Source organism: Sceloporus occidentalis, unplaced genomic scaffold (genome assembly GCF_023333645.1).
Source record: "Sceloporus occidentalis isolate IW3139 unplaced genomic scaffold, rSceOcc1.0.p SCAF_91, whole genome shotgun sequence".
NCBI lineage: Eukaryota > Metazoa > Chordata > Lepidosauria > Squamata > Phrynosomatidae > Sceloporus > Sceloporus occidentalis.
Genome location: NW_028317071.1, coordinates 1,807,274 through 1,831,643, shown reverse-complemented (window position 1 = coordinate 1,831,643; position 24,370 = coordinate 1,807,274). Strand labels below are relative to the sequence as shown.

The window sequence follows — 24,370 nt, the reverse complement described above, 5'->3', positions numbered from 1 at the left end:
GGAAACTCAAGGTACTCCAGGGCAACTCTGTGGTAACACCTGATAGACAATGACCATAGGACTGCGCTAGAGGAGCTACAAAGGCCTAGTAGAGTGTACTCTCTAGGAATTTCTAGGTACTCCAGACAAACTGTGTGCTCAACATCCTACAGACACTGGCCATAGAACTATGCTGGAGGAGCTACAAAGGCCTAGTAGAGTATCCTCTCTAGGAATCTCTAAGTGTTTCAGTGCAACTTTCAGTTAGAATTGACCATAGAGTTGCACTGGAGGACCTAGATATTCCTAGAGAGAACATATTAAATCATTGAATAATCAAAGCTTCAAATATGGAGGGGTGAGTAGAATAAAAATATGTGGGAGTCCTAATTCAAAAAGAAAAAACCCTGGCATTTCAGCTCTATGATTGAATGAACTCCAACTGGAAGCGCAGATAAAGTCTATCAAGAACATAATAAGTGAAACATCGATACAAAAAGATCTCCATACTGTTTATCTGTCCTCATGTGCCCCCCTATACTATAAACTCAAGAAGTTTTGTATTTTTCCAGACTATTTTGTTAGCTTAACATTTGCAAATTTACGGAAAGCTTTTACCGAATTCAGATTAAATATGTTGGATATAGCATACAGAGACGGAAGATATAGAGGTATTCCAGGAAAAGAAGGTACTTGTATATATGGTTGTCAAGAGGTAGAGGACCTTGTTCATTACATGTTATTTTGTCCTCTCTACCAAGACCCAAGAGAAAGGTTCATTACACCTATAATAGAAACCAGCCCCAGTCAGAAGCCACAGGATATGATTTTTTATCTTCTACTGGACCTGAATAAATATGTAACCTGGAAAGTAGCTTTGTTTGCCTTAGCAGCTAAAAAAAACCAGGAACAAGTATATAACAGGGATAGCCATAAACTGTAAAGGTGATGAATATATTTGACAAAATTTTAATGCATAATGACAATTGTTGCTTGTTTGTTTAGAAATTCTATACCAGATATGAGATACCCGTATTTTAGATATAATTTACATGTATTTCTATAGTGTTATATTGTTATATGTATTGTTATATTGTTGTGCTGCCCAATGACCTTTGGTCAAAAGCAATAAAGTTTGACTGACTGATGCCATGACTCTATTCCCAAACTCGCACTGCGCCTGCTGCCTCCAGGGCTAACGTATTTTCTCCCTGTCTTGCCTTGCCTTCGCGCGGCCGCTCTGCGCCTAGACTCTATCCCCACGTGACCCCGCCCCTCCGCTCTAGCCTCCCACTTCCGGCTCCTCTGTGGCGGTCTTTACCCCGCTTCCGGTCCTTTACCTGTCCGGGCGCCTCCTTTGGCCGCAACACGAAGGTTCCGCCTTGGTTGTGCGCGGTGACGCAAAGAGGAGGCGGAGTCGGCGACGGCGGAGGCGCCCAACATGGCGGCGGGGGGTGGAGGTGGTGGCGGCCGAGGGGGCGGCAGGCTGGGGGGCCGGGCGGGGGGCGCTCATATAGCCGCTGCAGCGGGAGCAGCCACGGCAGCGCCCCCCGCGGAGAAGCTCCCCGTCCACGTAAGTCGGGGCGAGCCTCCCTCGGAACCACTGCCGCCCAAGAACCCTACAATTTGGGCAAGGGTCCCTGGCCTCCTCCCCCCCCCCCCAGTTTCAGCTGGCGCGGAGGGGGTTGCGCATGCGCTGCCTTCCCCAGGAGTAGGTCTAAGGTAGCCCCCCGATCTCCCCCGTAGAGGCCCTTGGGCCCAGAAAGGGACCCCCGATTCGCCTCTCACCATCCAGCTTCCAGGGAAGGCAGTAACCCCCCCCAAAAAAAAACTAAGGGGGAGAAAAGCGGGGAGGGGTCTCTGGAGACCATTTCCTTGCCTGGGGCGAGGGGGGCGTGTGGGGTTGTCTTGTGGAAGCCGCGTTGGGCGAAAGAGCAGGATTTTGGCACTAGACTCTTATGGCGGCTGTTAGGGTTTGGGGATTATCTAGAAGACTTCCTGCGCCGTGCAGCTGGAAGGCCTTGCCCTGCAAAGGGACTGCAGCACTTGGCAGAAGTATAGGATCGCAGAGATGGAAGAGACCCCAAGGGCCCTAACCTTAAGGTTTCTTTTCCAATTGGTGCAAGGGGGCACTTGGAACTCTTCCAGCCAAATCCCATCCTTTAGGCGAGGGTAAGCAAAGCATGGCTCTCCAGAGCATAGAATCATAGCATTGGAAGAGACCCCAAGAGCCGTCCAGTCCAACCCAGTTCTGCCATGAGGAAATGACAAGCAAAGCATCCCCATTGGCAGACCTCCAAGGAGGGAGACTCCACCACTCTCTGAGGAAGTGTGTTCCACTGTCAAACAGCTCTTACTGTCAGGATGCTGTTACAATGTTCAGCTGGAATTTGCAGCCATTGTTCTGGGTCCTGTTCTCTGAAACAAGCTTGCTCCCTCCTCAATATGTCATCCCTTCAAGTATTTAAACAGGCTATCATACCATCTCTTAACCTTCTCTTCTCCAGGCTAAACATCCCCAGCTCCATAGGTCTCTAAGCATTGTTTCCAGATCCTTCACCATTTGGGTCGCCCTCCTCTGCACATGCTCCAGTTTGTCCGTACCTGGTGTGGACAGTTCATGACCTGACTGAAGAAACATGACTCTAGATACTCAATTAACCAGTCAGACACTGTGCACATACATGTCTCCAAGTCAACATGTTGGACAGAGGAGCCCATCACATAACCTGGTTTAGCTGCAGTGCAAGGCCATGGGACATCTTTTGGGAGCAATAGATCTTTCCACCCTAATGCAGATGTATCAATGTTTGATGCTCTTTATGTGTCAAGACTAGGGTAGGCCTGAGCAACCCTTCCAGCATTGCTGGGAGGCTCCTCCAGCCTCTCTCTGGGGCTGACTTTCGCATTTGCAGTCCGGCAGCTTCTGGGGGAAAATGGTTCCCACTCTGAGAGGAAGGAAGAAGACCTATAGCAGGCCTACTAAAGTCTGGGGGAAATCCTTTGGGGAGATTAGAGCTCCCAGAATCCCCCACCAAGGGTTTCTTTCAGGCCTAACTACCTACACTCCCGGGCCCAGTGAAAGGCCTGAGAGCTTAACATTCTCCCCCTCTTTCTCCCTCCTGCCATGTCAATTGACACCTCACGCAGAAGGACTCTCCCACATCAGTTTCCAGAAGCAGAGAAGCAGCAATGTATTTCTTGTTCTAGCCCAGATCTGCTATGCTCATCTCAGCCTTCTTGAGCAGACAGTGACTGGGTAGACCAGAGTGCTGAACTCCATTTTTCTCCAGAGGGTCTTTGATTGCCCTCTTTGGGCAATCTTTGGGACTTGTGGGATGTTACAGTCTCTAAATAGGTTCTGGAAGGGAGACTTCTCTGGTTAGATGCTCAGTGTCTGCCCCAGGCCTGAGAATAGAAGGGGGAGCCTCCTTCAGCTTTTCATCCTCCTGCTGCCACCCTGCAGTTGACCTGATGCTTCTTCTGAGTGACAGCAATGTGTGACTGCTTTTGAGGCTTGAGTGTTGTTGCACCCCCTCTGCCGTGATACAGATCTTTTGGGTCTGTTAGGCCAAGGAGAATGTCCTGCTTTCATCATGGGGAGGTCCTTGTTGTGAGGTGGGAATATGGGCCCTATAAGACTTTTTCCAATTTCCTGCAGGTAGAAGATGCTCTGTCCTACTTGGACCAGGTGAAGATCCGTTTTGGCAGTGATCCTGCTACATACAACGGTTTCTTGGAAATCATGAAGGAATTCAAGAGCCAAAGGTAACATGAACTGAGGATGTATGCCCCCTCTCCATCCTTGTCTTTGGCTGACACGTCTAAGCCTGGGAAGGGGTCAGAGAAACCCATGGAGTGGGGCCACCTGGGAGCCCCTATACTGGCTTGTGGGGCTGCAACATACCCCCCTGGGTGGGCAGGATTTTGCTACGTCTTCCCTGTCCCCTTTTAAGTTTTTGATGGCCCTGTCTTGGCTGCAGCATTGACACCCCAGGCGTCATTAGGCGCGTCTCTCAGCTGTTCCACGAACACCCCGACCTCATCATCGGCTTCAATGCTTTCTTGCCACTGGGTTACCGCATTGAGATTCCAAAGAATGGGAAGCTGAGCATTCAGTCACCTCTGGCTCCTCAGGTAAGCAAGAGTGGATTTATCACAGGCTCTCCAAAATGTTAATATCTGTTTTTTCTGGCACTGGTGGCCAGATCATGAAATATTTATCATTTTGGGTGACAACAGCCAGATTCTCTCAGCTGGCACATCTGACTGCAAGAATGTGGCAGCTGTTGTCACAAAAGAGAGAGATGCTTGCAAATTCTGGGGGCATTCCCGCTGCCTCTGTGGGGATTCTTAGTAGATGGTGGGCAGAGCACATGCTGCCATTGCGGACTCTTGACCGAGCTCTCTTGGTTTCTGGCAGATGTCACTAGATCCGGTTCACAGCCACCTCTCTGGCAGCAGCCTCATGCTCCATTACTGTCAGGAGAATGCCCACAACCATGGGGATGGCCCAGAGTACTTCCGTCACCAGCAGCCCCAGTTGCAGTCCCACTGTAAGGACAACCGGCTGCAGGTGCCACTGGAGTCAGACTCAGTGGAGTTCAACAATGCCATCAGCTATGTGAACAAGATCAAGACCCGCTTCCTCGACCATCCCGAAATCTATCGATCCTTCTTGGAGATCCTCCACACCTATCAGGTAAATGGGTAGGGGGCACCCTTGTACCTGTCGCTCAGCATTCCTCCAAGCACATGTGCATGCTGCTTCTCCTTCATCTTGGCATGTGGGGCAGGAAGGTTGCCCACCCACCCTGACACTGTTGGCTGAGATCCTATAGAAAGATGCCACCAGATTGGCCTTCTACTTGCTGATTTTGAGGGGTCGAACTGGCAGAGTGTGTCCTCTACAACTGAGCTGCTTCCCCCCCCCCCCCCCCGGTTCACAGAAGGAGCAGCTGAGCACCAAAGGTCACCCATTTCGGGGTATGTCGGAAGAGGAGGTCTTCACGGAAGTGGCCAATCTTTTCCGAGGCCAAGAGGACCTGCTCTCAGAGTTTGGACAGTTCCTTCCTGAGGCTAAACGGTCCTTGGTAGGTCTCTGGGCTGCAGCTCTGGCATGGCAACTGTTTTGGGTAGCAGTTTGGCTACCGTGGGCAGGGGATAGGCAGGGAGAGGCCTCTGGGTGGGCAGGAAACATTGCTGAGGTTTGTGGACACCAGCTGAGAGATTCTGTAGGTGTTTCTGCATTCCATATGGCCCAGACATCCCGGGGTCCAAGGGGAAAAGTCCATGTCCGCCTCTGGGCGTTGCATATTCTTAGACATGTCCTTGTTCCATTATCCCCTTCAAAGAGGAGTAGTACTGTTCCTTCTGGTGTGTGGTGACAACAAGTGGTGGGAGGAGGTTCCCCATTCTGGGTTGAGCTGTCCCTGTCCCCTGTTGCTACACTTCATCTTGATAAAGAGGAGGAGCTCTTTGTCTCTGAGCACCCTCCATCCTTTTCATCCTAGTTCACAGGAAATGGACCATGTGACCCGAGCAGCGCCCCCCGGTTGGAGCACGAGAAGCACCTGGAGCACAGCAAGAAACGCTCCCGCCCACTGCTGCTGAGACCTGGCCCTGGTCCCTCCAAGGTGCCCAGAGGGAAGGGGCAGACCAGAGTACAGGGAGTTGGGGAGCCTGCCTGACGGTAGCATCCCAATGCAGGGTAGTTGAGCGAATGGGACATCCTTCAGCCTGGCACTACAAGCCACAGAGCCCTGCTATCCCTTCGGAGGAAGGAAGAACAGAGTTGTTGTGTCAGGAACTTTTGTGGGCTAAAAGGCCACTTTGGGATTTGTGGTGGTGGTCCTTACTCCACAATGAACCTCTGTGTTGCCATTGCTTAGATGGCTGGAGGGGTGTTAGGAACATGGCCTGGGATATTTTCAGCAGCTTTTTTTAAAAAAATTGTTTAATTTTTATTATTAAAACAAATAACACAACGAAGAAAGAAAGCAGCTTTGAGGGGAGGTGAAAATGTACATTTCTTAGGAAGGGTGCAGGACTTGTTGGCAAAGATGTGCCTCCGTCTTTTCCTATCAGTTCTCATTTGCTGCAGGGCTGGAACACAGTGGCCTTGTGTGTTTAACCCGTTATTGGATGGGAGGCCAGATGTGGGCTAGTGGATTTACTGTGAGGGACTGTGCAGTCGTGGAAAGCCAAGACATTCCACGTACATAAACACATTTTCCTTCTGACAGAAGAAGATGAAACTGCGTGGGACCAAAGATCCCTCAGTGGCTGCAGTGGGCAAGTATGGCACCCTGCAGGAGTTCTCTTTCTTTGACAAGGTGGGCCTCTGGTGTGGAGGGAGGGGGGCAAAAGCGGGCAGTTTCAGCAGAAGAGCAGCTGGGTCCCGATCTCTACCCGAGACCTAGGTCATCCCTGCCAAGCAAAGGGAACGGTGACTGGGCTTAGGGGAGGAGAGTGGTCCCCTCTTACTTTGGTTGCCCCTTCTGTACCCAGCTCAGTTGTAGGGTTCCAGGAGAGACTCTGCCTCAAGCTGTGCCTTGGTGAAATCATGGTGTAGCTTCTCTCTCCCTGCTCGCTCTGCAGGTGCGGCGTGTCCTCAAGAGTCAGGAGGTCTATGAGAACTTTCTCCGCTGCATTGCCCTCTTCAACCAAGAGTTGGTTTCGGGCTCTGAACTTTTGCAGCTGGTCACTCCCTTTTTGGGGTAAGAGACTTTTTACTTGGGGCCCCACCCACCCCTGTAACATTCATAGATACAAGTGTTGTAAGTCTTCTTGGGGATGGAGCTGGTGGACTTAAGATTCCTGCCTCTTCCTGGGTAGAGTAATCCCTCACATTTGATGTTCCCATATAGAACAATTGTTTCTGATACTGGATTTTTGTTTTTCTTTTCTGAATTGTCACAAATACAAAATCTGACTATGAACAGTTCAGTTTCAGAGCCAAATGCACCAATGCCAAAAATAATATTGTCATCCCCCCAAAATCGTAATTTTATTCTTTTATTTTTCCCAGAATTGGATATTTTGGTTGCCTTCAGGGTCAACAGTTACTTACTAATTCACCCCACTGTCTCAAATATTATTAAATATTTCTGTTGTGTTCTGTATCCACAGATGAGAAGGTGGTGGCGTGGGTTGTGAAGTCCTTTCAAAACAATCTAGAACCACTTCACTCTGTTTAAAGCAGTTTATGACAAGTTAACTCAAACTCTTGTTGTGTGCCTTCAAGTTGTTTTTGACTTAATTGTGACCCTAAGGCAACCCTATCTTGGGGTTTCCTTGACAGGATTTGTTCAAAGGGCCTTTGTTTTTTTCCTCCCTCTGAGGCTGTGAGAGTGTGACTTATCCAAAATCAACCAGTGGGTTTCCATAGCTGAGCAGGAATTCAAATCCTGATCTGTCAGTGTCCTAGTTCACCTTGACTCCATGCTGGCTGTCTAAATAAAACTTGTGCTCGTTTTGTAATTTTGTACTTTTTTACCTTAAATGTTTTGTTTATTTTAAGTTTTTTTTGTTACAACATTTGGCTAACACAAAGGTATTGATGATGGCTAAACGAACAGTAGACTTACACTATCATTAAACAAAACACTCTGCAATTGAGGTGCTTGTAACAGTTGCAGGAATACACAAAAATCAGGAAATGTGAATTTTGCCTTAACCATAACAATGGCATATTTTATAGAACATGTCACCATGGTGGTCCTTTGTGTTGTTCATCCTTATTTTCTTTTTTTGAAGGAAATTCCCTGAACTCTTTGCCCAGTTCAAGTCTTTCCTAGGGGTGAAGGAGCTCTCCTTTGTCTCACCTGCGAGTGACCGCTCGGCGGATGGGATGTACCGGGAGATTGACTATGCCTCCTGCAAGAGGATTGGGTCCAGCTACCGGGCGCTCCCCAAGACCTACCAGCAGCCCAAGTGTAGCGGCAGGACCGCCATCTGCAAGGAGGTTGGCACGTGGGAGGGAGTGGCTCTGGAAGCCTGGCAAATGGAGGGGAAGAGAGGGGTGGCACCCAGGAGAAGGTGCTGCTGAGCCCTTTTTGAAATGAATGTAGTTGGCTTTTTACCAAACCCCTGTAGGTCCTAAACGATACCTGGGTCTCCTTCCCCTCGTGGTCTGAAGACTCAACCTTTGTCAGCTCCAAGAAAACTCCCTATGAGGAGCAGCTCCACCGGTGTGAGGACGAACGCTTTGAGGTGCTTATTTCCCCTGTATCCATGTAACCACAGAAGCCACTGAACCGGGGTGGGGGGGGAGGGCAGAGATGGGGAAAAGGATGAGGCACTCTGCTCAGTGTACTATTTATTTATTGCTTTTTTTATTCCCCTTTTCCACTTAAACAAAAGCACTTGTGCAAGTTAGCTGACATGTAGATCCAAAATTCACTGCAGAAATAATCCAGTTTGAGACTGCTTTACCTGCCCTGGTGCTAGGAAATCCAGAGAAATGTAGTTTATTGTGGCATCAGAGCTCTCTGACAGAGAAGGCTAAATGTCTCACAAAAGTACAGTTCCCAGAATTCCCTAGGATGGATCCAAGGCAGTTAAAGCGGTCTCACACTGGGTTATTTCTGCAGTGTGTTTTGAACCTAATTCAGTTTAGGAGGCCAGTTTGATGCTCAGTATCTTTTTCATATCTTATATAAAAGCAAGGCAGAGAGAGCACCACACCCCCGGCCTCTGCATTGCACCCCTTCTTCATCATGGCTTTTCTTCTGGCCCAGAGAGGATGGTGGTTGGGAGACAGCCTCAATCAAACCCTGCTCCCCTTCCTTGTCCTCAAAGAGGGACAAGGGCACTGACAAGTAAAAGCAAAGACAAATAAATCCAGTGGCTAAAATAGAAAAAAAAAACCCTATAGTATAAAACTAGCTATAGAATTAAAGCATTTATTTGAAAGTTGCAGGGGAAAATAGCATCAACTAGTAAAAGACACAGCTCTCCCCATGGCAAATTATCTGTTCCCGAAAATTTTCTGGGAGAGAGTGGTGTCCTCTCCCTTCTTGCTTCGCCTCTACACCCACTGAGCCTCCTGGGGTGCTGCTAGTGGGCGTCTGTCTCTCGAGCCACTCCTGATGCTTGGCACTGGCAGAAGCTGCAAACAGTTCCCAGGGGCCCATGCCAGTGACCACCCTCCATGCATCTCTCTCTGCAGCTGGATGTGGTCCTGGAGACCAACCTGGCCACCATCCGCGTGCTGGAGAGTGTGCAGAAGAAGCTGGGCCGCATGTCGCAAGAAGACCAAGAGACGTTCCGGCTGGATGATTGCCTGGGCGGGACCTCCGAGGTGATCCAGCGCAGGGCCATCTACCGCATCTATGGCGACAAGGCTCCCGAAATCATTGAGAGCCTCAAGAAGAACCCCATTACGGCCCTCCCTGTTGTTCTGAAGAGGTGAGGCTGAGTGGCCCAAGCCCTGGGGCTCCCAGTTTGGGTGTAGGTCATGAGGAGTCAGAATGTGACTTCTCCTGTTTCGTTGCCTTGAGACCTGGAACATGTGCTCCCCCCCCCCCCCCCAATATGCTGTGGGGCTGCATTTTCCATAAGTCTTAGCCAATTGTAAAGAAGGCTGTGAATTGCAGTCTGGCAACACTGGGAGGGCCCCCATCTTCCCCACCTGTGGCCTATAAATGGTTCTTCCCTGCTGCTTTCCTCCTGCCAGCCAGCCAGCCAGGACCCTTCATCTCCTAGCCACGGCTTGGCTGGCTGTGGTTAAAGGGGTGGGTGGGTATAGACTTTTTATTAAAAACTGGTTTGCTCTTTAAACTGTTTAAAGGTGATGATCTGTTCATTCCCCTTTCAAGATTATGTATATGCACCTGAAAGGATGTTCTTCTATCTGTGGGTGCCTTTTTGGGTGGGAGGCACATGTGATGCTGGTAGAATGAGCAATAGGCTGCAGGGCCTGTCTCCCTGTGTGCCCCTGCTGCAGGTTGAAGGCCAAGGAGGAGGAGTGGCGGGACGCTCAGCAGGGCTTCAACAAAGTCTGGCGAGAACACTATGAAAAGGCCTACCTCAAGTCCCTGGACCACCAGGCTGCCAGCTTCAAGCAGACTGACACCAAGGCTTTGCGCTCCAAAAGCCTCCTCAATGAAATTGAGAGCGTTTATGATGAGGTAGGTATGCAGGGGAGGGCCCTGGTCAGAGCCCAAGGGGCATTCCTGGTTGGGAGGGCCCTACACTTTTTCATTAAGGCACCAAGAGGTTTGCTTTGCTGATCTTCTTTTCGAGGGCAGACAACGCAGCTGTCCCTGACACTTCTGTGTCTTTCTTCCTGTCCCAGCATCAGGAACAGCATTCAGAGGGCAGGGGGGCCACCAGCGAGCCACACCTGATCTTTGTCTACGAGGATAAGCAGATCCTGGATGATGCGGCTGCCTTGATTGGCTATTACATAAAGCGGCAGCCCACCATCCAGAAAGAGGACCAGGCCACCATCCGGCACATTGTCCAGCGCTTTGTGCCTGATCTGTTCTTCTCCCAGCCACCCGAACAGCCAGCCACCAAGGAGGCTCCTAGTGAGGAGAAGATGGGTCCGGGGGGCCCGCCACCAGATATGCGTGACCTGCGGAGGAGGAGTGTGGTTGGCCCACCAATGGGGGCCTCTGTGGAGAAGGCCCTCCCAGCCTTGTCAGAGATGCATGAGTTGCGGAAAAGAATCCCTCCGGTTCCCCCCACCAGCCCCCTAGAGGAGAAGCCGCCAGTGCTGGAGGGACATGAACGGCGGAAAAGGCACCCCCCAATCCCTCCCGCCAGCCCCGCCAAGGATAAGAGGGACTTGGAGAATGCGGTGCCTTCTGCTGGGTCCTACTGCTCACTGGACAATGTGTACACCCTCTTCTTTGCCAACAACAACTGGTACTTCTTCCTCCGCCTCCACCAGACACTCTGTGCCCGGCTCCTCAAAATTTACCGCCAGGCCCAGAAGCAGCTGTTGGAGTATCGTGCTGAGAAGGAGCGTGAGAAGCTGCTCTGTGAAGGGAGAAAGGAGCGGGCCAATGACCCGGCCATGGAGCTCCGCCTGAAGCAGCCCAGTGAGTGCATGGGGGACTGAGACAGGGAGGAAGGATGCAAAGGACCCTGGACATAGGGAGTGGAGTAGGAAGAGGATAACAGTTGCCCATTGAGCTTGCAAGGCAATCTCCACTGTTCTGGGACCAGATTCAGCTTCAGAGAAGTTCTTGGGGAAGAGCCAGAGGCAGAAGAGGCCCACCAAAAGGCTCTTAATGGCCAGGCGTGGCAAACGGAGGAAAAGAAGGCCTGTGCCAAAGCTAGGATGCCACCAAAGGGGGGAGGCATGTGGGGAGAGCCCCATAGGGCCAACCCAAGACCTGAGGCTTCCCAACACTCTTGTACAGAGATTGTGTGCAGACATGATGCTCTTAAGAGACTGTGCACCAAACTTTTCTGTGGCAGTGGAGGGGCTTGCCAAAATAGTCTCTGGGAGGAAGTTTGCTTTTGTGCTGATGGTGTTGGTAGACTTCAACTCCCAGCACCCTTCCCTTCCTTCAACTGGCCTGGCCTGTACTAAGGATCCTGGGAGCTGAAGTTCCACAAGAACCAAGGTGACCATTCTAGTATATGAACTCCAAGTGGAGGGTTGAGGACAGCTTGTAAGAAGACTTGCAAAGTATGAGGTAGAATTTGAGCTCCATTGAAGGATCCAAATAGAACTGTTCAGCTCTTTGTGCTTCTTGGCATTTCCTCCTTTATATCTCAGTAACAGTTCCCTCTTGGTTTTGTTTTTTAAAAAATGTTCCTTGTAGGTCAGCACAGGCAGAAAAGGGTCCTGAGGGTGATTTAAATATGGTTGGCAAAAGGAGACGGCAGTGGCCACCCCCAAACTGAGAGGCCTGGCTTCTCTGCGCATGCTCAGGCACTCTGAGGAAGGCCATGGGGTTAGATGAAGAAGTAACTCATCCCAGCTTGTAATGAGCTGCAACTGTGAGCTGCTATATGCAGAAGGTGACAGGGAAGACTTTGCTTTTTAATGAAGTCACTTTCTGTGCCCAGGTGAGGTAGAATTGGAGGAATATTATCCAGCCTTCCTGGACCTGGTGAGGAACCTCCTGGATGGCAACATTGACCCCACCCAGTACGAGGACACCCTGCGGGAAATGTTCACCATCCACGCCTACATTGGCTTCACCATGGATAAACTGGTGCAGAACATCGTCCGACAGGTTAGAAAGGGAGTTATGTTTGCATAAAGTGATCTTCCTTCCCCCCCCCCTAATTTTTTAATTGATTTCACAATTTAAAATAAGCACGTCGATTACAAATTAATCAAACTAATAGTAAATTTTGATACATGCGATTCTTCATACCTTCAAAGATTTGGTTCTTGGCCGGAACTCAAGGGCCATCCAGTCCCAACCCCCTTTATTTATTTCTTTTTGCCCTCTACCCTGGCAGGGGAGATACTGTGATCATGAAGGTGGTTTTCCCAGGGTGAGGCTCATCCATTGCACTCTGCATGTGCTGACCCCTGTGATTTCCCCAAATGCGGGAAACTCAACTCCATAATCTGTGCCCTCAAAATTTTCCTTCTTTCTCTGATGCCTCTACATAAATAAATAATTCATAAATAACATTAATTAAGTAATTTGGTTTTCATAAACAGTATAAGTAATTATTGGCTTATTATCTTCCTATGTTCTGGGTTTTTACAGCAATTTTACATTTAATGTTTTGCTATATCTCTGACATTTGACATCCAATTGATGTTATGTTAATCCCCATTATCTTTACAACCTAAACAGTCCAATTTAATCAAACTAATCTCATTTCCCAGTGGAGAAGGTTCGATCCTCCTTAGAATTGGGGTTGCTCCTCCCATGAGCTCCTAGAGGCAGGGACATAATTAAAATAACAAAAGGACCCCCCTGCACCCTCATGGGAGGGGCGACCCATGAAGTCCAGTTTTTTTCCTGCCTTGCTCCTAGCAAGACGTGGACTTTCCTAGTTCCTTATGAAGAAACCTTCTACAGCTGTGGGCTCCTCACCCCTGCCACTCTCTCTGACTCTGGTGGATGCGCAGCTGGCTTCTCAGCCGGGGTTGGAGGAGCCCAAGGGAGCTTGGCCAGAAGAGGGATCTTCCCTCTCAGCTGCCGAGACTCTGTGCCCCCACCCGGCCCATCTTGGGTTGGGGTCCAGCGAGGTGCCCGCGGCCGGATCATCATGGGCCCCACTGGTCGTAGTGAGTACTGGGGCCCCTTCTACCCCTCCACAGGCAATCTCCCAGCTCCCACCAGAGTGGGCTGCCGCCTTTAGAGCCTTCCTGGCTCAGGCGGTCCCCCATGTCTATGGCCACCGGGGGACTCTCCAAGGAGGAGGGAGGATCCAGAGGGGCCCTGGAGCCCCATGACTGTCTAAGAGGAGGGGGACCCAGGGGATCATTGCTATGCCCTCCTCCCTGCCAACTCTGGGGCCTCACAGGCCAAGGAGGTCCCCGCCAAGCCACCACTAGCTGGGCAACCTCGGGAGCGCTCCAAACCAGGAGCCTCTCCCCCCCACCGCCACGCTTGGGAATCCTGAGCCTGTCAAGCCTCCAGGAGGGGCGCCACTTTTTTTGCAGCCCATGTGGCTGCAGCCCTGATCCCAGGCTACGCAGAGGCTGCGCGTCGGTTTGAAGTGAAGAACTGTGCGTGCCTCCTTCACCATGGTAATGGCGGCAGCCATTAGGCCTGGCCAGATGCGGGCTGCCATCTTGTCTGCCAGGAAGGGGTGGGACTCCCTGATCACGTGCAGGAAGTCCACCATTTTTTGTGCTCGCAGGATGGCCGCCATTTTGGGTGTCCTGGGAAAGGTCGCTATTTACAGCGCTTTATAAATAAAGGTTAATAATAATAATATTTTGATTTGCCGCAGGACAGTGGCGATTTTGCCACCGTTTCCGGCAGCTGCCAACTGCTGCGAGACAGGGGTGGCCGCCTCCTCCAGGGCGAGCATGGCGGCTCCCTGTGCAACCTGGGCCAGGGGAGCTGCTCCTGTCCCCTACAGACAGGACTAACCCAGCCCCCCCCCCGGCAGCTGACCCACAGCGATCGCCAGCCCAGAGGACATCTGAGGCCCTCCACCAGCAGCTACAGGATGGCCTGGGAGACCCCAACTGTCTCCCCCCAGCCAAGCGCCCCAGACACAACAGAGCCCGGCTCACTATCTCGACCTGCCACTCTCCTCATTCTTCGGAGGACGAGGAAGAGGAGATAGAGGGCATCATGACTTCGGGAAAAAAAGGGAAACTGGGGGGTGATGCCCTAAACGTAGAAGCAAATGGAAAAACACAGAGTTTAGGGAAAATGAAGCTAAAAAACTGTACTTTTATTGGAACAATATGTTGAATACTAAAAAAAGGGTTAAAACCTGCTGTGAGGCTTGATCTGGCTCGTAAGCCACACTTAGTAAGTTAATAAGCAGAGCTGGGCTTGGAAACTGTAATTCCCAAAATAATACAAAACTATAACAATTCCTCTGCGTCTCACACCTTGTATAGAAATGAGTACACACAATATTATTATAATTGCAGAGTGCACATACAGAGGCTTGAATGGAAAGGGATATACAGTATGCCCAAAGCAGATAAAAGTGTACAAATTATTCAAAAAAAGACCAATAAGAGTTAAAACCTGCTGTGAAGCTTAATCTGGCTCGTAAGCCACACTTAGTAAGTTATAGGCAGAGCTGGGCTTGGAAACTGCAATTCCCAAAATACTACAAAACTATAACAATTCCTCTGCGTCTCACACCTTGTATATAAATGAGTACACACAATATTGTTATGGTTGCAGAGTGCACATACAGAGGCTTGGATGGAAAGGGATATACAGTATGCCCAAAACAGATCAAAGTATACAAAAGAGTCAAAAAAAGACCAAACGCGTTTCGACAATTGTCTTCATCAGTGGTCCAAAGAATTAAGCCACCTTGTAAGGTAGAGCATGTGGGAACCACCTGTCCTTTTGGTATGTGGAAGGTCAACTCAGACCTAGGCTGGGGTGTCCCACAAGTGCTTATCATCATGACTTCGGGGCCAGAATTCTCGGAGGACGAGGGGGTAGGCAACGAGGACACAGCCCCTCCCTCCTCCGCCAGACTTTTCAAAACAGAGGACTTCCCCATGTTGCTGAGAAAGATTGCTAAGACCCTCGGTCTAGAGCTGCCCTCGAAACAGCCCCCGCTCTGGACTCCGATTTACCTCAGCTGACTGGCGACCTCTTCCCTGCACCACCACCAGCCTTAAAGGAGATCCCGTGCCCAGCTAACCTCATGCAGGTCATCACTGAAAAGTGGAAAAAGCCAGCCATCAACAGGCCTTGTCACTTGTCAGTCGAGAAGCTTTATAATTTTCTCCAGGGCATCATGGAGAAGCTCCAGGTCCCCTGGTGGATGCCACAGTGTCTGCACTCGTATCCTCCTCAGTCTTCTCCAAGGAGGGCGAGGACTCCCTGAAGAATCTGGAGGACAGGGAGGCCGAGTCCGCCCTCAAGAAAGCCCATGAGGCTCTGTCCATTGCCATGAGGGCGGCTGCCGCCTCATCAATGATAGCAAGGGCCTCCATCCAATGGGCCAGAGGCATGATTCAAAACCCTCCAGCCTCAGACGTGCGACAACGGCAGTCCCTCAACAAGCTAGCCAAGGCTGCTGCCTATACCGCCAATGGCACACTAGACACCCTCCTGCAAAGCACCAGGGCTCAGGCAGCTACAGTGGCAGTGCGTCGGCAGCTATGGCTCAAGAACTGTTGACTAGAAGTCCAAACAGAATTTGGCCTTTACACCTTACCTTGGCTCTCGGCTTTTTGGTGACTTTCTCAATCCAGTCCTGGTGGAGGACAAGGACAAGAAGAAGGCCTTGCCCACTGCCAAGAAGTCAGACGACAGAAAGCATTCCAGATCCAAGCGGCAGTCCTTTCATTCCTCCAAGTCTGCCTACTCCTCCACCAACACTCCCTATCAGACCAGAGACAACAGACAGTCCAGACAGCGATGGGACAATTTCAAGCCCCAAGAGAAACAGCAAGCCAGCTTCCCACAGAAGGGCTCCAACACCTCTGCCGCCACCAAGGGAGAACAGTGGAACCAGCAGGCGTGACGGGTCACCTCCAGTGGGGGGCAGGCTTCAGGGGTTTCTGCAGATTTGGGAGAGATCAACATCGGACCGGTGGGTCCTTGGCACCCTGAGACATGGATATCGGATAGAATTCCTTTCCAGAACTCAGGACAAGTTCATCCCATCTTCCAAGTCCAAGAACCCAGAGAAGCATCGCCTCCTCCTGCGGGCAATTCAAAAACTGCTAGATCTCCATGCTATCGAGCCGGTTCCCCCTCACCAGAGGAACAAGGGAACCTATTCCACCTTGTTCCTAGTCCCCAAGAAGAATGGCTCGTGGCGGGCCATCCTCAATCTCAGGGGCCTAAACAAGTTTGTCAAGAAGAAAATATTCCGTATGGAGACCCTACGATCCATCCTGGAGGCTCTCCAATCACACAACTATCTGGCATCTTTGGACCTACAACACGCTTACTTTCACGTGCTGGTCCACATGCTCCACCACAGATGCCTCCGTTTTGCCTATGCCGGTCAACATTACCAATACAGGGTGCTCCCCTTTGGGCTGTCTTTGGCGCCCAGAGTCTGCGCAAAGATCATGGTTGCGATGGTGGCTCACTGGAGAAGCTCCCACATCCACGTCTATCCTTACCTGGACGACATTCTTCGTCGTACTGCCTCGCTTCGCCAAGGCCACCACCATGTTGCCAGCATCTTGCTCTCCCTTCAACAGCACAGCTTCATCGTCAACCTGGAGAAGAGTGCCCTCTCTCCAGCCCAGACTATTCAACACTTCAGAGCGATAATAGACACTGCTCGGGGCATTGTCTCCCTTTCCCATGAAAGAATCGCCTCCGTCCAGCGGACGACCCAACTGGTCCTGGACACCGAGGCTGTCAATCTCCACCTTGGTGCACTTCCAGGGCCTCATGATCTCAGCCATGGATTGCCTATCCTGGGCACGTTTCCATTCAAGACCTCTACAATGGCTCCTTCTCCCATACCAGGATGTCATCGCTCAGAAGTCCAAGATTGCCATCACAATCCCGGCACATATCCTTCGCTCCCTCAACAGCTGGACCTCGGTCGCTGACCTCAAGGGCTCCTCCATCTGGAAGCCACAACAGATTCAGATCACCACCGATGCGAGCCTGAGAGGTTGGCTGCCCACTACGGATCCCCCCTGGCACAGGGCAGATGGAACTCCTCCAAACAGCAACACAGCATCAACTGGCTGGAGCTAAGGGCGGTCAGGCTGGCTTTGCTCGATTTTGCACATTTGGTTCGAGGCAGAGCTGTCCTGATCAGGACCGATAATGTCACCGCAAAGGCCCACATCAACCGCCAAGGCGGGACGAGGTCTCGATCCCTGATGGTAGAGGCGCACCTCCTTCTGGAATGGGCGGAGAACAATCTGTTGTCCCTAGAAGCGGAACACCTCCAGGGAGAACTCAACTTGACAGCGGACTGGCTGAGCAGGGCGAATTGAGTGTTTGACATGATCGTCCATCACCTAGGCCAGCTGGCAATAGATCTCTTTGCCTCTCCAGTAAACGCCAAGACAACGTGCTTCATCTCCAGATATCAGACTCAGGGAGCGATAGACTTAGACGCCCTCAACCTCTCTTGGCCAAGGACCCTTCTCTATGCATTCCCACCATTCTCCCTCCTGAACAAGGTCATGAGCAAGATCAGAAGGGAGAGGCCCGAAGTGATCCTGGTGGCCCCAGTGTGGCCCCGCAGAGCCTGGTACTCCGAGATCGTCTCCATGGCCACAGCGACCCTGGAGCTTCCAGTTTGACAGGACCTTCTCTCTTAGGGCCAAGTATTTCACTCCGATCCGGCCTGGCTCCAATTTCATGCTTGGAGGCTGAGCGGCAGATGCTAGAACAATATGGATATACGCCACAGGTGATTAACTCCATCCTTGCCTCTCGACGTCCCTCCACACAGAGGATCTACGAATGTACCTTCAGAGCATTCCGAAGGTGGTGTTCACGCAAGCGCTTCAATCCCCTGCAATTTTCTGCCTCAACACTGATGCTCTTCTTGCAGCATGGCATCGACCAGGGCCTCCGGCCCAACACCCTGAAGAGACAGGTGGCAGCGATCACCTCCATCCTCCCACATGAGGATGCAGCTTCAGTCTCCTCCAACCCACATCTGAAGAGGCTCCTCAAGGGGATCACCAACACAGCCCCTCCCACACATCACAGATTTCCATCATGGGACCTACACACTGTGCTTAAGGCTCTCACAATTCGCTCCTTTGAGCCGCTGAAAGAGGCCTCGCTCAAGCACCTGTTGTGGAAAGTACTCTTCTTGACTGTCATCACCTCGGCCCGCAGAGTATCCGAGCTCTGTGCCTTATCAGTTCGAGACGACCTCTGCATCTTCAGACCTGACTCCGTCCTCTTACGCACAGACCCCACCTTCATACCCAAGGTTAACTCGGCATTCCACACATCCCAAGACATCATCTTGCCATCCTTTTGCCCTTACCCGGCGACTAAGCTAGAGAGGATCTGGCACACCTTTGACGTCCACAGATCAATCAAGATATACCCCAAGAGGACAAGACCATTCAGGTCTTCAGAGGCCCTCTTCGTCTTTTACAGCCTAGCGAGGAAAGGAAGAAAGGTGTCTCCTTTGACGCTGGCTAGATGGATCAGAGAGTGCATTGCGGCCTGCTACAAGAATCTGGACCTTCTGTCTCCTGAAGGAGTGGTCGCTCACTCAACCAGGAGTGCAACCACCTCAGCAGCCTGGGCTACTAGAGCCCCCCTGACTGAGATCTGCAGGGCTGCTACTTGGAAGACACCCTCTACCTTCATCAGGCACTACAAGCTTGACCTCTACCAGTCAGCTGAAGCTGCTTTTGGCAGGAGGGTCCTTCCGCCGTCTCCCCCTTCGCAGCACCCCCCTCCCAGAATAAGGGAGGGCTTTGGTAAATCCCAATTCTAAGGAGGATCTCACCTTCTCCACAGGGAAAAGGAACGTTGGTTCTTACCTGCTATACGTCCATTTCCAGCAGAGAAGGTTTGATCCTCCTTCCTACCTTCTGTGCTGCTTGGAGACGCCGGGAGTTGCGCGCTGCCTTCCTTGCCAATACGTCAGCTAAGAGCTCACTGCTCAGGTGATCACAGGAGTGATGGGCTCTTATCAACAATTTTTTGGCCTCTGGCCTCAGTTTGCTATTTTCTTAGGCTGGATAACAACTGGACTTCCTGGGTTGCCCCTCCCATGAGGGGGCAGGGGGGTCCTTTTGTTATTTTAATTAGGTCCCTGCCTCTAAGAGCTCATGGGAGGAGCAACCCCAATTCTAAGGAGGATCGAACCTTCTCCACTGGAAATAGACCAATGTTCCTTTTTCTTAATCTACTACCACATATATGGTTACCAAAGATCACTTTATGCCAGGTAAATGGTTACCATTTACCTGGCACAAAGTGATCTTTCCAAGGGACCTGCTGGGTTCTGCAGAATCTGCCCCCCCTCATGGCATTCTCAAGTTGGGGCCTCCTCCTGTTCTGCAATTTCACAGTGTCTCCTCCAAGCCTACTGGTCAATTAGAGCTCTGGCTGAGAGGGGCGTGGAAGTGTTTAGCCCTTCCTTCCCAGTTTGGCCCTGGGAGGCTGCTTCTGAACTGGCGTTCCACCCATATATATGAAAGGGGTGGGCCCTGTTCAGACAGGGTCAAGCATATGGGGTCCCTGTTTTGATTCCAGACCCCAGCGGCATTGGGGCTGACACCTCTCCTTTCTCTTTCTCTGCTTAGCTGCACCACTTGGTGAGTGATGAGGTCTGCCTGAAGGTGGTGGAGCTGCACCTGGGTGAGCGGAAGGCTGGTGCGGCTGGAGGGAACATGTCCTCCCAGAGTGTGCGGGCAGCCAAGGAGACGGGCTACCAGTGGAAGGCTGAGCGCTGCATGGCAGACGAAAACTGCTTCAAGGTGCAGAGATGCCCCCCCCCCCCCTTCCTACCCCACCACCAGTGGACTGCCATTCAGGTCAGGCCTCAGTCCAGTACAAGTCACCATGCCTGCCTCTTACCCTGATCCATTGCTATGCTCTGGTTGCGACTAGAGTTGGACTCAGGCCTTGACTTCTCTGCCCCCAGTGTCTTGGCTACATGGCTGGCAGCCCAGAATTATTTATCGTTGCTACTAATTAGGTGTATTAATTGCTTTCGGGGCCATCAGGGCTCCTAAAGAAAGGTACCATGAGACAGAGGAGAGAACAAACTGAAAGCAATTTTTAAAAAACCCATGAGTTCGAGAGAAGGATATCCTTTTTTTTGAGTGCCTGCTGGGATCTTCCTGGGCAGGAAGGGAGGGATGGCTGGTCAGCCTTTCCTTGAGCAGGGCCCTCCTCCTCCACCTTGTGTGCATGTGAATGGCACAGCTCTTTTGGCAGGTGATGTTCCTCCAGAGGAAGGACCAGGTGATCATGACCATTGAGTTGCTGGACACAGAAGATATCCAGACAGAAGATCCCACAGAGGTGCAGGTGAGCAGCTGTTGTCCTGCTAGCACCTGACCTGGCTGCAGATTCTTGTCCCCGTGGGCAGTTTTTTTTAATGTCGCTTTTGTTTAAAAAGCTGACTTATCTAGTCTTTTGAATACTGTGAGGATTTCAGCACAAAATGTTTCCCTTTGCGTCTGTTGTACAAAGTGGCACCTAAAACTGACAGTATCTGAGGAACCAGGAGACATTCCATCTGGGGCAGGAGGAGCCTCAGAGTCTCTCCAGTGCCACACTGCAGACTTGGTGCCTGCTGTTCCTCTTGCCTTTGGGTTCCTGGTCTTCAAAGCAATTTCTGTTGAAGACAGCTCTAAGCATAATGAGAACAAGATCTGCACCTACATAAACCGTTTTCCAACAATAAAAGCTGTGTTTGTGTGTGTGTGTGTGTGTGTGTGTGTGTGTGTGTGTGTGTGTGTGTTTTCTCACTGGGGTGTTCTGACCTTGAGGCTTTCTAAGAAGGGCTGCTTAATGGAAAGGATGATCCTATCTTTAATGCCCCTTTTCCTGCCCCCTCCCATGCCCAATTATTTGGCTCCCCATACTGTTCAGCTCCACACTCCTAGCAGAAGGGATGGGCCAGGCCCCTCAGGTTGCCTCTGCCTGGGAGGAAGGTGACTGGCTGACCCTCTGTCTCTCCATCTTCTCCAGCACTTGGCTAATTACATGGAGCAACTTGTGGGTGTGGAAGGTGTGCCACACAGCCAGACCGAAGGCTTCCTCCTCAAGCCAGTCTTTCTCCAGAGGTGAGGCTTTCCAGGGGCACAACCCTTTCTTCATCCAACCCTGTTAATTGTGGTGGATTTTTGTTTGAATTTATCCAACCCTGTTAGTTGTGGTGGGTTTTTGTTTGAATTTATCCAATCCTGTTAGTTGTGACCTCCCAACTTCCCCGTAGATCTGCTCTCCAAACCCTGGCCAAGGAAGGGAATTCCTCTCCTGCTTCAATTCCAGAAGGTGGTCCAGAGGAGCAAACATTGTGGGTGGGATGGGAAAGGTGACACTGCCTGAGTGGGGCTCTGGAACTGTCAGTTAAGTTCTTTTAGGCAGAGGTGCTTTGACCTATGGACCTCCTTTCCACCACCAGCCCCACAGGTGACAAGCAGGTCACTTTGCCCCCCTCCCCAGTGCTGAGGTTTGTGGCCTGTCCCCTCAGGAACCTGATCCAGTTCCGGCAATGGCAGTGCCGGCAAGTCCAGGCCCTGCGACTCAATGCCAAAAGTTCCTGGAAGCAGCGGGTTGGAGTGGAGAGTGCCTGCAACATGGACTGCAAGTTCCGCCTCACCACCCATAAGATGCTCTTTGTCATGAACGCCGAGGACTACATGTACCGCCGGGGAGCCCTGGCTCGGGCCAGGCAGGTGGGTGTGATGCCGGTGCAGTCCCCCACTGCCAGGCTGTGCCTGGTTCTCAGGGGCTTTCTTTATAGCCCCTGCCTTCCCAAAAAATGTTCCAGGGCATTGGAGGTCTCAGCTTAAATGCCCTGCCTCAGCACACCTGAGAAATGCCCAAAATAATCTTTTTAGACAGCCAGGCTTCTGGTCATGAGTAAAGGGGTTCCCAACAATAGTTGCAGCCAAACTAAGCAGAGGAACATTTTCATAGCCCCCCTGGAGCAGAAGATACCTTGAGGGCATTCCAGGCATCCAGGGTCTTGAGCTGACACACCAGCTGGGATCTGGGCACCACTTGATGTACCTTTCCCTTCTTCTCTTTCAGGCACAGCCAGCAGTCCTGCTCCAGCACCACCAGCGCTTTGAGGAGTGGCACCGCCGCTGGCTGGGAAGGCACACGACCCAGGAAGCCTTGGAACTGCTCCAAGACTGGCTGATGGGGGATGATGACGAGGACCTGGTGCCCTGCAAGACCACCTGCGAGACCCTCAGCGTCCACGGCCTCCCCATCAACCACTACCATGTGCAGTACAGCCGCCAGCCCTCCTCACCCTGAGAGGTCGCGCCCCCCCACCCCCCACCCCTGGGCTCTGGAACAGCGACCTGGGGGGTTTCCCTGGGGCATTTATCCAACCAGCATTTCCCCCTGGGGGTGTGAAGGGGGGTTCCTTCCCCCTTGCTCCCCCCGCGTGGCATCACTGCATTTGCCTTGGCAGGAAGGGCTCCTCCTCCTCCACAACTGCTGTCACCACCTCGTTCTTCAGCTTTGTGTATGTATGTTGCAGGAGGATGTTTAACCATAGAGGAGGCTGAGGAGGGGGGAGAATTTCAGGCAAGAGCTAAGCCCATACTCTTGGAGGAATGCTTAGTGGGGGGAATGCAGAGTGTCCCACAGTGAAAGCCAACAGAAGCTATTTCTCCTCACACACACACACCCACACACACAATGCTGAACATAGGATGCCAAATTATGGGACTTTGGGAAGTGGGAGATTTTGGGCCTTCCCTTGGCACACACTATCCCATGACCTTTCTGTTTGGTTTCATGGAAAATATGAGGTCATAGTTCATTCCAGAGTAGGGTCTCCAATCCTCCAGTAGATGGAGGCAGAAGAGGTTTGTTTTGCCCCCAATTGCATTTTTTGTGATAACGGAGGCAGAGGTTCAATTAAATGCTGCCCCAAAAGTCACAAATGTGCCAGCAAGGTCTGATTCATCTGAGGTCCTGGCATGTGTCTGCAGGAGAAGGGACCCATGTCTGCAATAGGTTGTTTGTGTGTGTGTGTGGGGGGGGGGGCTTATACATTGAGGATTGTGTGTCCAGGGTGGCTGTTCTGCTCAGCAGTGACAGCTTTACCTTGCAAAGTTTTGTCATGGGGGAGCTCCCCTTCCTTCCTCTCTCCTCCCTTGTTAGCATTGGTCCCAGGACGAAGCTCCTTGTTGCCAGAGGATTGCAGCTCCATCGTCCCTCTCCCCCAGTGGCCAAGAGATGGGGTGCTGGAGGCCCCTAGATCTTGATGCCGTTAAGCCCTAGGGGGTGTGCAGCACTCTCGGCCCCCCACTCCCCCTAGATATCCCCATTCCCTCTCCTCCTGCAGTCCCAAGTACAGAGAGGAGACCCCCCCCCAGAGCCAAACCCAGTTGGGAACGCAGTTTCTTGGTGGTAGCTTGTGTCTTCACATGTGCTTTGAGTTCTCGGGTAGGGTGTGTGTGGCATTTGAGACTCCACCTGTCCTCCCTCCGCCTTTTAAACTGTACTTCAGAACATCTTTCGACTTGCTTTGTAAGACCCAGTTAATTTTTAATCCGAGTGGAGAAAGCAAAGCCCGGATGGTCTTCGCCAGGCCTGCTTGGAGCCAATGGAAGAAGGAATGAATGATTGAAGGAACGACAGGAGGGTAACTCAAGGTCTATTTCTTTCTGCTTTTTCTGAAGGATCTCTCGCTTCTTCTTGTTTCCTTACTGCTTGTATTTGCTTTGCCAGCTCTTTGAATGTAGTTTTTAATAAAATATTTATTTGCACATCAAGTAAAATAAAATATTAATTTTAAAATGCTAAGACTCTTCTGTGTTGTTATTCCCCAGTGGCAGCAGACCTAGGAGCCTCCTTTCCTATCCAAGTTGTGCCTGGGGAAGGTGATGGAACAACTTGATGGGGGCCTGAGAAAGACCCCATGAGGGGAGCGAAGGGGCTCTCCCTTACAAAGTGCAAAAGACCTCTTCATAGTCTCAGGGGAATTTTGGGTGGAGGCAAAGGGGAAGCCTTCCTTTGGGTGTTGGACAGCTTTCCAGATGGAGTGAAAGATGAGGCAAAGCAAGACCCCCATGGGGCTGGGCAGAGCCTGAAGGGCATGGTCAGTTTACTCAAGGATTTAATCTCCCACATGTACCAGGTACTCGGCTTAT

The 24,370-nt window shown here is 51.3% G+C and overlaps 1 protein-coding gene and 1 pseudogene across 4 annotated transcripts; both read left to right on the top strand.

The window, feature by feature from the left end:
• Nucleotides 1-1,420: 1,420 nt before the first annotated feature.
• On the top strand, nt 1,421-24,017 carry LOC149284529 (paired amphipathic helix protein Sin3b-like). Of its 4 annotated transcripts, XM_089496622.1 has the most exons (19): nt 1,421-1,552; nt 3,641-3,747; nt 3,963-4,116; nt 4,403-4,681; nt 4,929-5,072; nt 5,493-5,615; nt 6,225-6,314; nt 6,580-6,698; nt 7,738-7,945; nt 8,077-8,193; nt 9,152-9,390; nt 9,929-10,112; nt 10,280-11,030; nt 12,010-12,179; nt 19,826-19,999; nt 20,463-20,555; nt 21,222-21,316; nt 21,727-21,931; nt 22,290-24,017. In XM_089496622.1, exons 1-19 carry the CDS (start codon nt 1,421-1,423, stop codon nt 22,518-22,520), a joined length of 3,615 nt encoding a protein of 1,204 aa, XP_089352748.1. In that variant the 3' UTR covers nt 22,521-24,017. The 4 variants fall into 4 exon arrangements, with proteins under 4 accessions (XP_089352748.1, XP_089352749.1, XP_089352751.1 ...); XM_089496623.1 differs by lacking the exon at nt 1,421-1,552 and having other exon boundaries at nt 3,644-3,747; nt 6,228-6,314; XM_089496625.1 differs by lacking the exons at nt 1,421-1,552; nt 4,929-5,072 and having other exon boundaries at nt 3,644-3,747.
• LOC149284530 (U1 spliceosomal RNA) lies at nt 12,397-12,542 on the top strand (annotated as a pseudogene).
• Nucleotides 24,018-24,370: the final 353 nt, after the last annotated feature.

Bases quoted from the DNA above. Each gene is read 5' to 3' on its own strand.
- LOC149284529 (XM_089496622.1), top strand. From the start codon at position 1,421: ATGGCGGCGGGGGGTGGAGGTGGTGGCGGCCGAGGGGGCGGCAGGCTG. The intron at 6,315-6,579 runs GTGGGCCTCTGG...CTCGCTCTGCAG, and splicing joins AGTTCTCTTTCTTTGACAAG to GTGCGGCGTGTCCTCAAGAG. The intron at 9,391-9,928 runs GTGAGGCTGAGT...CCCCTGCTGCAG, and splicing joins CTCCCTGTTGTTCTGAAGAG to GTTGAAGGCCAAGGAGGAGG.